This window comes from Mauremys mutica, chromosome 1 (genome assembly GCF_020497125.1).
Source record: "Mauremys mutica isolate MM-2020 ecotype Southern chromosome 1, ASM2049712v1, whole genome shotgun sequence".
Taxonomy (NCBI): Eukaryota; Metazoa; Chordata; order Testudines; family Geoemydidae; genus Mauremys; species Mauremys mutica.
The window spans coordinates 250,321,071-250,336,228 of NC_059072.1; the positions used below are offsets into that span (position 1 = coordinate 250,321,071).

At 42.7% G+C, this 15,158-nt stretch overlaps 1 protein-coding gene across 4 annotated transcripts in view; it reads left to right on the forward strand.

Moving 5' to 3' along the window:
• The window catches only part of NCK2 (NCK adaptor protein 2), a 157,257-nt gene that overhangs the window by 125,805 nt on the left and 16,294 nt on the right, over window positions 1-15,158 (forward strand). For all 4 annotated transcript variants that reach the window (XM_045006655.1, XM_045006649.1, XM_045006662.1 and 1 more), the window contains exon 4: window positions 4,650-5,371. In XM_045006655.1, the coding sequence (XP_044862590.1) occupies window positions 4,650-5,371 (722 nt within the window). The remainder of the gene's footprint in view (window positions 1-4,649; window positions 5,372-15,158) is intronic.

The following is a 15,158-nucleotide window of genomic DNA, read 5'->3' on the forward strand; positions in this document are numbered from 1 at the left end:
ACCCTAAGTGCTCCTGCGTGCTTTCAGAAGCAATGCTAATATGGGTGGACAGTATAGCAGGTATGGTCTCTCTCAGCCTATTAAATAAATCTCACAGCCTAAGAGCTTTTGCCTGAGAAGGAGTCAGAGTGTGCAGACAGCTATCCTAGATTTCCTGTGAATGGGGGCAACTGAACCTGTCCCTGCTCTTCAGAGGAAAAAAGGCCCTATTCCATATTATTTGTAGTTTTAAAAAAAAAGTTAGAAGGTTACAGAGCACTTCTCAACATCAAGTGTCTCAACAAATCATTTTAAAAAAATCAAAATTCAATATGGAGACCTTAAAATCCATACCATCTGTCATTGACCAAGGGGACTGTATGACATCTATACATGGGAACAATGCCAGTCTACATATCTCAATTTAGCAATCTCACAGATGCTTCTTAAACTTTGCTCTTGAAGCACAACATTACAGTATGGGCCCTTGCTCTTTGATTTAGCAGCAGCACTGCTGTGTTTAGAAAAGTGCTGGTACTGTTAATATCACATCAGAAAGGAAGTGGTCTCTATCTACCCCTTCCTGGGTGACCTTATCCAAGCCTCATCCAGAATCAGTCATAGACTATACTACCAAAACAGGATGCTCCAAAGCCACAATTTTGTGAAAGTCTCAGTTAACAGTCTCATCTTACTCCCAATCTGTGAGTGGGAATGGTTACTGTCCTCTACGAATTTGTTTGTTACAGAAAAAGCAGAAGCGGAGAAATCTTATCTAAACAGTCAACCTGTCAAGGAGAGTACCCATTCATATGCTTCAGTCTCTTCTGGGATCATTGATCTCCCATGTGGATATTCTTAGTGGGCCAGTGCTCACATGAGGCCACCACAGAGCTTTGTCTTATCCTTCCCTAAACTTCCTTATCCACCCATCCACCCACGCTAGAAGGATTCTTGGGTCATTCACAGGGGGTCAAGGACCATTCAAGGAATCAGGCTCAAATGAGAGTAAGCACAGCATAAACTGGCGAGAGCTCAGAACAATCCAATATGGTCTCAAGGCTTTGCTCCCATATCTGGACATGTCTGTCATGATCAGCACTTGAGTTAATACCTCAGCCATGTCATATGTCAACTGACAAAGGAAACAAAGTCTACAGTCCTTCAAAGAGAAGCTCACCTCCTGATGACTTGGGAAAAGGAAAATGTCCAGTCACTTTACTCCCTTCCCAGCCAAAGCAAAATTGAATATTACGGCTGACTGGCTCAACACACAAAAGTCAGATCATCCAGAATGGGAACTACACCCCTAGAGGTATACATCTCCTGGTAAAGAAATTTAGTGTCTCAGCAACAGGTCTGTTTAACTTCCACCTGAATCATGAAGTTTCAGTGTTTTTTCTCTTACCAGTTGAGATCACAGAGCCAAGGCAACAGATGCTTTGTTGCAAAGATAGCCAAAGGGGACTCTTACATGCCTTCTTTTTCCTTTTTCTCTCCTCTGCAGAATGCTGCAGATGATGATCAGAAGCAGCACTGGTAATTCTAGTATATCTTTCTCTCCCTCCCCCCCCCAAAATCATCTTCATGGTACCACAGATTCTCAAATTTCTTCAAAATGGATTTGGGTTAGGCCTGTGAGTTCCGACTTTCATAGGTCAAGTTACTGCTTTGTCTAGCATCCTCTGTGCAGTAGACAAGACTGAGAATTTCATTTTATACAATTGCATTGTCTTGCATTGCTCTTACAAGAAATCACATCTCTTCTACATCCTGCTGATGTGCATGAGAAGTTCTTTTCTGGGATCTTACTTTATTCTGTTGCTCACTCCCTCAAAGCTGTGGAAGCTTCATGGGGAAAAAATCATGTGCCTTATAGAATAAAACTGTAAACACCCATCTGGTTATCTGTTCATATGACCTTCAGAATTCTATAAGTTGGACGTTCTCATCATCCAATGCTGTCATCAATAGACTGGTGCTTCTCCCTGTAGCATCTCAGTGACTGTTAGAAAGAGTTATCCCCATTTGCATCTCTACACACGTCTGTATATAGTTCCCCGATGAGTTTATACTGCTGTAAAAATCTCAATGTCATGAATCTGTGGATCTCATTACAAATATAAATAGGAAAATTTATCCGTGTCTTACCTGAAAATTTCCTTTCTTAGAGTAATGAGGTTCACAAACCTATCTTTGACTGGGTTGTTAATTGGAAAAATATATTGAATTTTTAATTAGTACTCAGTTTGCTATTCACTGAGTTCTTTGCTGTACAGAAGGACTGTTCTATTTAGTCTAAGTGCTTAATTTTCCTTAGAGTGGTTAGTTTTTCCTAGGCTTATGGAAGTGTCTCAACTAGCGGTTGAGCCACAATGCCTCTTATTGACAGATTTGGTCCTCCTCCAAGGCTGTGCATAGAGCAGAATTCCCACTTTCCTGGATCTGTGGACCTTATTATTCAAGAAAGGAAAATTTTAGATAAGTTTTCCTATACATTAGTACCAGAAATTGAGGTTTCCTGGAACTAATAAGATAAATATTTTGAAATCTCAACTACTAGTGTGGATTGTTTTTGCGGGGGAGGTGCGGGGGGGTTAATCACATCTCAGTCATTACATTTGTGCATGAAGAAGTAATGAGGTCATTAACTTCAGACTTGCATTTTTGTCCATCTTTTCTACATAGTAACAAATGTTTTGTTTGCACATAACCTCCCTAATTAACTTCACTTAGTTCTTGTATTCTTTTGGTTGACAGTCACTGCTAAATAGCTGAGATTGGAATTTTTCATCAGAGATTGGACCTTAGCCAACTTCCTACTGGAGTTTGCTCAAAGAGTAGAAGTGCTGTTATCCTGTTGTATCCCACAGGGCAATAAACTGGTCTCTCTGCTGTCATCTTGCCAAGGAGCACAGCCACTCATTTCCAGCTGAAGTGATATGGTTACAGAAGGATTAGCAGGATGGGAAAGCTGGATGAGCAGGCTCTATCAGGGAATGGGTAACCACTTGGAACAGGTCAGAGAAGCCTTTTGAAATCCTTGGAACTTTCTTCAGTCAAAAGTTATAGTTCTTGATCTTAGTTAGATCAGCTTAACCAGTTAATTTCTTTCTCTTTTTGAGGCTGCCTAAATATACTTACAGTCTAGCAGACGTTTATGTATGTTGCTCAAAAGAATAACCTGTAAGAATATACCAGGTGGGTTCATTTGCACTAGACAAGCACTTTTGCTGAATTGCTCTGTTTGCAGTTAAGCAATGATGTCAAGCAAAATTGGTATTGTAATCACCATTAAATTACATATATGGCTACATCTGATGAGACAATTTCTTTTTTTAAATACTGCCACACTTTTGATTTTCATTGCGTGTTTCATAGTTTATATTCATATCCTCTTAGATAAATTGCTCCCTGCTAGTTGAATAATGCTCATTATAGGATCCTGGAGCATAGAGAAAAGTACAAAATTGTTAGATTTTGCATCACCTTTGTTTTCTGTCCATTGTGTTTGATTTCTGAATGCTGGCTGGCTTGTGCTGTATTGGGGTTCCATCTTAACAAATAACATCAGAATTTAATTAAATCATTTGAAATTCAGAAGAGCAAGCTACTACTCTTCTGTACCAGTCTGTTTATATATACTTTGGCAGTGTTTGGTACAGGTGTTTGAAAATGATAATGTCTGCAGAACTGTGGAATTTTCTGATTGACATTCTGAGAAGCCACACAAATGCCAAAAATCTCCCGTTAAACATACACACACAACTTCATTCCTTTTTAAATATATTTTCCATTTCCTAATATCATTGAAGGTAATTCAAAATGTAGATTTCTTGAAAATTATAGAACCTGAAGGTTACTTGAAGTCACTCCACCTATATAGTCTCATATCTGGAACATTCTAGGTGCACAATTCAACAGGAAACTTGTCAGTTTGATAGTTTCAGCTGAAGTTTGTTGGAGACTGAAGAATGAAGTAGGGCAGAATGTAGTTTGTTCAGAGGATCCTTTTCACTGTGCTAACTTGTTTTTTTTATTTTTACTTTTTTCCAGACCAGTTTAAGTGCTTATACACCTCTACCTTGATTATAATGCTGTCCTCGGGAGCCAAAAAATCTTACCGTGTTATAGGTGAAACCGTGTTATATCGAACTTGCTTTAATCCACCTGAGTGCACAGCCCTGCACCCCCGGAGCACTGCTTTACCACATTATATCCGAATTCGTGTTATATCGGGTCGCGTTATATCAAGGTAGAGGTGTAGTTATAATTAAAAGATATGATTGACTGATTGGATTTTAGAAGACATAACATCCCTGGAGGACTAATTGCTTATGTAAATGATGTATCTTTCACCACTCTATGTTTCTCACTTACCATTAAGTGACTTTGTAGAGAGACACATTAAAGGACAAATTAAAGCTTATATTTAGAAGCTGAACCAATAGACAAACAGCGGTTTCTTAAAATATTAAGACATTGATATTTCCTGACAGTCTGTTTCCAATGTTATAGTTATGACCTGTACATCTAACATTTTTGTTAATGACGGGAAAGCACTTGGCTAATTTCATAGTTATGCATTATAGAGACTAAATTTTTTATTTTTTATTTTTTCTATTTATATCCTAAATGCCTACTAGAAATTTCTCCTTTTTATTTAACAGGTTTGGGTAAAACAAAAAGGAAGACAAGTGCACGAGATGCCTCACCTACTCCTAGTACAGATGCAGAATATCCATCCAACGGTAGCAGTGCAGATCGGATTTATGACCTTAACATCCCAGCCTACGTTAAATTTGCCTATGTGGCAGAGAGGGAGGATGAGCTATCCCTTGTTAAAGGATCCCGAGTCATTGTTATGGAAAAGTGCAGTGATGGCTGGTGGAGAGGTAGCTACAATGGACAGATTGGCTGGTTTCCTTCGAACTATGTGGTGGAGGAAGTTGAGGAAGCAACTGCAGATTCCCCAAGTTTTCTAAGTTTAAGGAAAGGTGCATCCATGAGTAATGGCCAGAGCTCGAAACTACTTCATGTTGTTCAGACACTGTATCCATTCAGCTCCGTCACAGAAGAAGAGCTCAATTTTGAAAAGGGGGAAACAATGGAAGTCATTGAAAAACCAGAAAATGACCCAGAATGGTGGAAATGTAAAAATTCACGAGGGCAAATTGGTCTTGTTCCTAAAAACTATGTAGTAATCTTAAGTGATGGTCCTACCATTAACACTTCCCATCCACCTCCGATAAGCTATACAGGGCCATCTTCTACAGGACGGTTTGCTGGAAGAGAGTGGTATTATGGGAATGTTACCCGGCATCAAGCAGAATGTGCCCTAAATGAGAGGGGAGTGGAAGGGGACTTCCTTGTTAGAGATAGTGAATCTTCGGTAAGTGACAGTCAACACTTTAATTTTTATTATGTGCTTTATATATATAAAAAACTGCTACATGGTGTATGGTGTTTGAAGTAGCAATGATGGTAATGAATAATTACTTTACATTAGTACAGTGAGTGTCTATCCAAAAGAAGTAAGCAATTTACAAAGTGATATTTTTGCTATACGCTGGGGTCACTTCATTCACTACTGAGGTGCAACCATCTTTGGAATGAAACACAACAGTTGTGAACTAGTTTGTGTACTATTGTGGAGTCACGAGTCAATTCCCTAGTAAAGATTGAATTCCATTTTGAACTTAAAGCAGGGATTCTCTTGTTAGGTATGAAAAATACAGCATATGCTCCCCCAAATTTACCACACTTACTCTGAGTACAGGACCTCCTCACTTAAAGTTGTCCCGGTTAACGTTTTTTCGATGTTAAGTTGCTGATCAATTAGGGAACATGCTCGTTTAAAGTTGTGAAATGCTCCCTTCTAACGTTGCCTGTTTTGTCCACTGCTTGCAGGAAGAGCAGCCCATTGCAGTTAGCTAGTGGGTGCTTGGAACCAGGGTGGACCAGCAGCCCCCTTATCAGCTCCCCCCTCCCCTAAGTTCCCTGTGCAGCAGCTGTCCCTTCCTCCCACTGCCATGTGCTGCTCCTGCTCTCTGCCTTGGAGCTACTCCCAGAGACTCCTGCTTGCTGTATGTGGGGAGGGGGGAAGAGAGGGGCTAATGTCAGGGTGTCTTCCCCCCCCCTGCTCTTGCATCCCGCTTACCCCATCTTCCATAGAGCAGGGGGGACACACAACAGAGGGAGCTTCTAGGCAGTAGCTGCGGATTGCAGGTCTCAGCAAGCTGATTTCATTAACAAAGCAGTGTACTTAAGCCTAGAGTCAGCTACTTAAAGGGGAAATGCGCATTTTTTCTCTCACACACAGGTTGTGTGTCTCTGTCTGCCCTCCCTCCTTTCCTGCTGCCTTGTAGAGTGCTGTGAGAGTTAACTCTTGAGGGCTCAGTCAATTGCTAGTTCATTTAGCAGTAAGGCATTCCCTGGGAAATATTCCACCCTCTGACTCCTCCACCTCCACCAAGCTTCACAGTCATCATCACTGTGTACCAGTTTGTTTGTAAATTGTTCTTATACTGTGTGTATGTGTGTATATATATATATATGTGTGTGTGTGTGTGTATATATATATATATATATATATCTTTTGTCTGGTGAAAAAAATTCCCTGGACCTAACCCCCTCATTTACATTAATTCTTATGAGGAAATTGGATTCGCTTAACATTGTTTCGCTTAAAGTCGAATTTTTCAGGCACATAACTACAACGTTAAGTGAGGAGTTCCTGTATAAAAATTAATTTAAAATGGGTCCTTTAAGAAATTTAGCATCTGTAGCAGGCTTTTCTTTGTCTTGAGTGATCTTAATAATGAAATAACATCTTCAAACCTTCCATATAGTTAAAATTTCTTGAAATCTTATGTATAGGTTATATTTGAAGAAATTAGGTTGTAATGAAGGAAATTAGGTTGTAATTAAAGATTTTATCTAATTTTTAGGATTATAATAAACTGCAGACAGAGTCAAGTAACTCTTAAGTTGAGCCACAGTGACATCAGCGGGATGTTGTAATTATTTCAAACTAAGCATTACAAATGCAGAAATTCAGAAAAAGGTTACACTTAAATGTGTTCCAAATATGCTAAGGTATAGAAATACATAGTTAAATCACTCAAACAACATGAACTCTGCCTTATAGTGACATCATGACAAGAAAAAAATGTAGTTAAAATCCCTTAGTGTGTCTTTTAAAAATAAATGTTATCTAATCTGGGACTACTAATACTAAAAAGCCTTAATCATTATCATATGGTTATTGCATGGCATCAGCCTAACTCGGTCTTAGGGTTTATATACGTACTATTTATGTATGCCGTAACTGTATCAATCTGAAACCAGCATAAATACAATCCCAAAAGGTGGATACAGTATAGCACTCTAAAAGTACTTATATTCCCATAAATTTAGGGTGCCAGTATTAAAGCACCTTTATGCCAGTATAATTGCATCCACACTATGAGTTATACTGATTTAACTATACTGATTTCAAAGTAATAAAGTTAAAGCAATATAAAAAACTGTGTAGAGGCCAGAGCTTAGTATAGTTTTTTGTCTGAGAATATATACCTTAAATAGGCCCAGCTATTGGAGCATTAGATGAATTGTAGTAATCATTTCTACATAGAATTTCTGACTAAGATTATTTTTCATATTACCTGTTAATCTGATAACTGTTTCTGTGTTGTTTAGGTTCTGTAAAATGACTTCACAGAACAATAGTACATGTTAGGGTGACCAGACAGCAAATGTGAAAAATCAGGATGGGGGTAGAGGGTAATAGGAGCCTATATAAGAAAAAGACCCAAAAATCTGGACTGTCCCTATACAATCGGGACATCTGGTCACCCTAATGTTAGTGTAAGTACTAGTTGACAAATGGTGGTTTTTCATTAGTTACTATTAAAAAATCTAAAATTACTGTATATACTCGATCATAAGCTAGTTCGTTTATAAGCTGACGCCCCCTGCCCCCTCAGATGGATAAAAATTTTATAACCCGTTCAGAAGCCAACCCTATAATTCAGGGGTCAGCAAACTTTGGCTCCCGGGCCCTCAGGATAAGCCGCTGGTGATCCGAGATGGTTTGTTTACCTCGAGCGTCGGCAGGCATGGAGGTAAACCTAAGTAAACAAAGTGTCCCAGCGCGCCAGCTGCTTACCCTGATAGCAACTGTTGGGGAAATTTTTTTGGCAGGGGGGAGAAGCTGGGAGTCAGGGGAGTAACCCCTGTGACCACCACCCACATGACCCCACCCCTAGCCCGGGACCCCCACACTCTCTCCATCCCATCCCTTCCCACCTTATCTGGGGAGGGCCAGGGGAGGATGTCTCTGACCTGGCTGGAGCTGCTCCGGCAGGCTGGGCAGCGCGGCCACAGCCTGCTCCAGTGGGCCAGACCGGGCAGTGCAGACGCAGCATGTTCCAGCAGGCTGGGCTGGTGGCATGGCCACAGCCTGCTCTGGGGGGCGGGGCCGAGCGGCACGGGTGCAGCCTGCCAGCCCCAGAGCTACAGCTACTTTGGAGGCTTGGGGGAGAGTAGCATGGCCAGAAGCGGAGAGACTCTGGCCTTGCCTCTTTCCTTCTGGCTGTGCTGCCTCTCCTTGCGCCCTCTGTTGGGGGGAGGGGCTGTGTCCCACCTCTCCCACTCTATACCCGTTCATAAGCCGACCCCCATCTCTGGTGCTTCCCTTTTTTACTAAAAAAATTGGGCTTATGAACAAGTTTTTCGGTAGCTTGTAGAAATTGAGAATATTTTAGTTCTTCATGCTTCTGTTGAAGTACATTTTGTATTTCACATGCAATAATTAGTGCTGGCCAGGTAAAGGTCAATTTAAATCCAGCTCTTAAAAAGGAGTCAAAAGTCTGCCCCCCCCCCCCAAAAGTTGATGCAGAATGGCCAGGTGGCAATTATAGTCACTTCTGAACACAGCTCTTGTTATTCAGTTCTTTTTTGAGGGAGTGTTTCCAGGATTAGCAGAAATACCCTATAGTAAGTATAAATTTATTCTTGAGTTTACTGGAGTTTGTTTTTTTTAACTCAGTGGTGTACTTTAAGTTGAGATTTGCTAACATACCTTGTTTCTGCCGATAAGATTGTTGGTGTCAAGGGAATAACAATTTAAAGGCAAGAAAATAGTTTTTAAAAATTGCTTCAACTTTTTTCTTTTGTTTTTTGATTAAACACTCACAAAATATTATTTTATTTTCTGAAACACATTTGCTGCTTTATTCTTACTGAGGTTAGAAAAAAATTGGGGACTGACATGTATTTCCACGCCCTATAATTCTCATTTCATAAACAATAATATTAATGACATACTGATGATGTCTTGCAGAATGATTATCTGTGTAGGTTTCAGGCCTCGCAACCTACGGTTTTCCCCTGGTAGATTACTGAGTTTTAGTTCCTTCTCTAGGGGAAACCCATCAAAATGTGCTGCTTCACAACTTAACTCTACCTCTCTGGGACTGTTCATTTCTGTTTCTTTTCCCAGATTTTCTAGACATGACTTTATGCAGCCTCTCCGTTAACTTATTTGCAAAATGGGGGGAATAATAGTTGCCTGTTGCTGTCGTGGGGATATGAGGATATGAGGCCTTAGTTAATAAAAGCTATGAAGTGCACAGAAATATTAACAGCAGTCATTGAAAGAAGAGAACTTGAGGCTCATGGTATTCTGGCTCCCAGTCCTCAATGATCAATACTCTAGGGTGATGAATATTTTGTAGGTCTTTATCTATTTTATGTGGATTCTGCCCATAAGGTAAAAATTATCTCTACACAACAAAGTATTATAGAAAAGTAATTTTTTAAAAAAAGATGTAAATTGGGTTGGGGGCTGTATATCGGGAATATCTAACCCCAACTGTGCATCACAAATTCTATCCCAGGCCCTGAACCAGCATACTAGTTTTCAGGCTGATCTGAGTATTCATATGGATTTTACAACAGTTTGAAAATATTGCTAAACAGAAACACTTTTGCAACGTTTACTAACGTGGCTACATGCTGCCCCATAATGACCACTGTGTTACAGCTCTTTTTTGTTGTCTAGATCTAAAAAGACTTTTTGACTTCTATCTGGAATATAGAAAATACATTAGCCTTTTTATTTAATGACCTCATATTTGATAAAATGGTTGCCAAATGGTGGGTCTCACTCTCTGTAGTAAGATTGTCGCTTGTGGGGCATACCATGACTCGGTCAAGGTATAGTTATTCAGCTGTAAGTCAGTGCCCCATGGAATTTACTAAGCTCTTCAACAAAACATGATTGCTACAACGCTACACAGAAAGTTTAGGTTCAGGCTTCTTCTGAATTGACATTTCCATTCTCTCTTCAATCCTGGTCTCTTTAATCAAAATGCTTCAGTCTGGTTTTGCAGATACTACATTTCTCTAAACAGAAAACTATATTTTTGTAGTTGGGATGTGTGTGTCTGCCTTTGGTTTAGTATCATTTAGGAATTATGTTTTTGTTATGCATTAGGTTTAGGATACGTCTACACTGGTAAGTTTCTGTGCCAGAAGTTATACCACTTTTATTAAAATGCTGGAATTAAACAGCTCTTGCATGTGGACACTGTGCTGCTCCTTGTGACGCTGGAGCGCATCCACATTAGCAGCTCTTGCAACAGCAAAGACAGCAGTGCATTGTGGTAGCTATCCCACTGTGCAACTGGCCGCAAGGTGCTTTGGGAAGGGTTTGCAATGCCTCATGGGGCAGGCACAATGTTACATGATGCAGGGTTCCCAATCCCATTGTTCCATGGGCATCCTACATTGCCAGCTGCTTTTCAACTGAAGTGGGGAGGGGGGAGTGTGTGTGTGTGTGTGTGTGTGTGTGTATGGAGAGGGGGAGAGAGACAGTGTGTTTTGGGGGACAAAGTGTGTCAGCATGCTGTCTTGTAAGTTCAGACAGCAGCAGGAAACAACCAGTCCTTAGGCAGGGGGAGGTAAGTGGGGTAAAACTTGGAGGTACAGAAGACAAATCAGACTCTTGAAAGGGATACAGTCATCTGGAAAGGTTGAGAGCCAATGAGGTAGAATATACAGTTCCTTGCACATGTTGCCTGTTGCCACAATAGTTCCCTGTTATCATTGTTGCTGCTTCATGTGGAGAAGCAATATTGTAATGAGGGGTTTTGAGCTGTGGAAGAGGGGCCTTTGATCCTGGTGATGGTGGATGTGGGGCAGGAGCAGGAGCCTCAATGCATGGAGAGTTTCATGTGTGCATCAATGGGGCAGATAAATTGGTGAATGAAGTTATGGATGATAGGTGAGAGTGGAGGGGCGGGATGAGACAGTGAAGGAAGATTGAACATAAGAACGGCCATACTGGGTCAGACCAAAGGTCCATCTAGCCCAGTATCCTGTCTTCCGACAGTGGCCAATGCCAGGTGTCCCAGAGGGAATGAACAGAACAGGTATCATCAAGTGATCCATCCCCTGTTGTCCATTCCCAGCATCTAGCAAACAGAGGCTACGGACACCATTTCTGCCCATCCTGGCTAATAGCCATTGATGGACCTATTCTCTATGATTTTATCTACTTCTTTTTTGAACCCTGTTATAGTCTTGGCCATCGAGATCTAAGACCTAGACTATATGGGGAGAAATTGGGAGTTTGAAAGACCAGTAGAATGGGTTAGAGAGATATAGATGTAATTTTTTCCCACCCTGCCCTTTATAGTGAGTGTACCTTATTTCTTTGAGTGCTTGCAGTGTCCATTCACGTTAGGTGTGTGCTCACTTTGAGCAGTCACCAGAAATTTTTCTCTCAGTGGTACCCATCGGGTCAGCCCTAATACCCTCTGGTGCCGTGTGCTCATAAGGGGTCCAGCCAAACCTCAGTTTCTTTTTTCTGCGCATGATGGTCGCTGGAACTGCTCTTCTTCCTTCAGCAAGCTCTCCTCAGTGGAAGACTCTTCTCTGTGGTCTTAGTTTACTACCTTCCCTTTGTTTCTTTTGTCCCAGTTCTTTATTTCTAGTTTGGACAGTTGTGAACTTATTGTACATAGTTGGCGTTTTCACCATGTTAGCGTAGTCTTCATCTGCTCCTGGTACCCGGCATGCCTCGGTCTCTAGCTTTCAAGCTATGTGCCTCCTGCAGTAAACCTATGCCTCATCGTAGCCAGTTCGGTCAGACTCAGCACCAAGTATGATGGCGTCGATGCAGAGTGCTCCTCTCACCATGAGAGTCTCTGCACCATTCACCTGTCATCGGTGCCAAAGAAAAAATATAAGAAGCTGTTGGCTGAGAAGGAGTATTCCCCAACTCTGAAGAAAGTCAAGTGTGGGGAGTGCTGTCTACCTCGGAGGTGTTTGTTGCAGCCAGGGACTTGTGGGTGCTTTTGGTACTGGTGGCGATGGCGGTACAAGAGTCAGCGACGTCGGTGCCAGGGAGCAGAATGGAACATGTCGCCCTGAACTTCCGTTTGATACTGTTTGATACTCTTCAACACAGGTCTTCCCAACTTCTCAGCGTTCTCCAGGACCAAGTGGTCCCTGGAGGAAGTCTCGTTGTCGGACTCAGAAGTGGAATCGTATCCCCAGCCGAGGAATGTTCTCAGTACACCCCCCCACACACATCAACTTATCCAGTTGTGGATCCATGTGCAGGGATACACCGGAATGCTTGACAAAGTGGACATTCGCCTATGTAGATGCAATAGCCATTTTGGAAACCTCCGTCCTATCGAGCAGCACCGGATATGGACTCCGGTACCAAACCCGGTACGAATCCTCAGGATTGGATCAGAGCAGAAGAATAAGAGGATCGCCCCTGCTAGTGCAGAACTCCTCATCCTCTTCTCCAGATGAGGCAGTGTCAGGGGTGGGCATGTCACCTCCCCATGCTGACTTCAGAGCTCATCAGGAGCTCTTGAAAAGAGTGGCCTTCGAACCTCTTGCTGGAAATGGAGGTAGTTAAAGAGCCCTCCCACAGCCTGGTCAATATTTTGACTGCGGCAACCCTGTCAAAGGTGGCTCTCCCTCTCCAATAAGGCCATCATGGGCCAGTTAAAGGTCTGTGGAAAACCCCATCTTCCTTGCCTTCCACCTCAAAAAGAGCCAAAAAAGAAGTATTTTGATCCCTCTCATGGGTATGAATACTTGTACTCCCTCTCCCTCCTGAGTTCCTGGTGGCCTCAGTGGCTAACAAGAGGGACAGACAAGGGCAACAAGCAGTGACCCCCCCAAGGCAAAAGATGCAGAGACTAGACCTTTTTGGTAGAAATATTTATTCTACAGGGGTTCTACAGCTCGGCATCTCCAACCAGCATGTCTTGCTGGGGAGGTACGATTTCATTGTGTGGGACATTATGTTCAAATTCAAGGACTCGCTTCCCCAGGAATTCAGGCAGTAGTTCTCTTCTCTGGTAGAGGAGGGGAAGTGTTTAGCCAGGGTTTCCTGCAGGCTGCCGTGGACACAGCAGACTCGGTGGCTAGATGCCTAGCTTTTGCAGTAGTCATGCAAGATGCTTTTGATTCCAGTTCTCATGACTGCCAACAGAGATCCAGCAGTCGATTCAGGGCCTTCTACTTGAAGACGCTTCACTCTTCTCAAAGCAAACAGATGCGAAGCTCCATGGCCTGAAAGACTCCAGAGCCACCCTTAAATCCTGAGTCTTTACACCCTGAAGCCTTCAACAAAGCACTTCAGGCCTCAGCACTCCAGCCCTTTCTCAGCTCCACTTCCTCGTCAGGACCTTCAAAAGAAACAAAGCAGGTATTTTGTACACAGGCAGCTGCCCCCATCTACCTTAGTGTCTCTACCTGGTCTGCTCAGATACATGGGGGCAGCCAAACGGAACTTTTGATGGGATGCCAGAGGTCATTCTACCAGTTCCCATACCACTGGATCCTGTCCCCCTTTTGTTTTCGAACCGCCTGTCCCACTTTTGGCATGACATGGTCTGTTATCACCATGGAGTGCTGGGCGCTGTACACTGTAGAAAAGGGTTATACATTCTAGTTTATTTCCACTCCCCACACATTCCTTCCCTCCCCGTCCCTCTTCAGGTACCCTTCTCATGAGCAATTTCTGGTGCAGGAGGTGCAACTCCTCCAAGTGAGAGCTGTGAAGGAGGTTCCTCAGGATTTAAGAGGGAGAAGGGATTTTACTCCCGGTATTTCTTAATTCCAAAGGCCAAGGTGGATCTCTGACCCATTTTAGACTTTCGCCATCTCAATGGTTATCTCAAAAAGCTGACTTCTGCATGGTCTCCGTGGCCTCCTCCATCTCCTCCCTAGTTTCAGGGGACTGGCATGCCACCCTCGACTCGAGAGATGCTTATTTCCACATCGCAGTTTTCCAAGGCCACAGGAGTTTTCTCAGGTTCATTGTAAATCAGATTCACTATCAATTTAGGGTTCGGCCTTGCAGCAGCCACAAGCATTTTCACAAAATGCATGGCAGTAGTGGCAGCCTTCCTGAGAAAAAAGAGGTACAAGTCTACCCATACCTCGATGACTGGCAGGTCAAAGTCCAGGCTCAGGCCCAGGTGGAGGCCATTATCCAACACCATATAGTCGACCTTTCAGGTGCTAGACCCACTTATAAATGAGCAGAAGTCTACCCTTGTCCCTTTACAAAAGATAGAGTTTATCGGAGCAGTGCTTGATTCCTCAAAGGCAGGGCTTTCCTCCCAGAAGCCTGCTTCCAGACAATGTTGTAATTAATAGCCCAAGTCAAGGCCCACCTGGTCATACCTTAGACTTTTAGGCCACATGGATGCATTCACATAAGTAGTGCAGCATGTGAGGCTATGCCTCAGATCTCTTTAAGCTTGGCTGACCTCAGTGTACTCACCCAGTCGCCATCACCTGGACTCGGTGCTCACAGTTTCTGCCCCAGTCCTCGCTTCCCTCAACTGGTGGAGGGATCCTCTCTTAGTCCGCTCAGGCATCCCTTTCACAAAACACCAGACCTCATTATCCCTAGGTTTGAATGCTTCAGATCTAGGATGGGGGGCTCACCTACAACATCTCAGCACGCAGGGCCTGTGGTCCCAAGAGGCGCTCTCCTTACATATAAATGTCAGGGAGCTAAGTGAAGTCCGCCTGACCTGTCAGGTGTTCTTAACCCACATCATGAACAAGAATGTTCTAGTGGTCACAAGCTATGTTCTAACCCAGCAGGCAGGGAGGAGCTCTCTGTTCCCCAT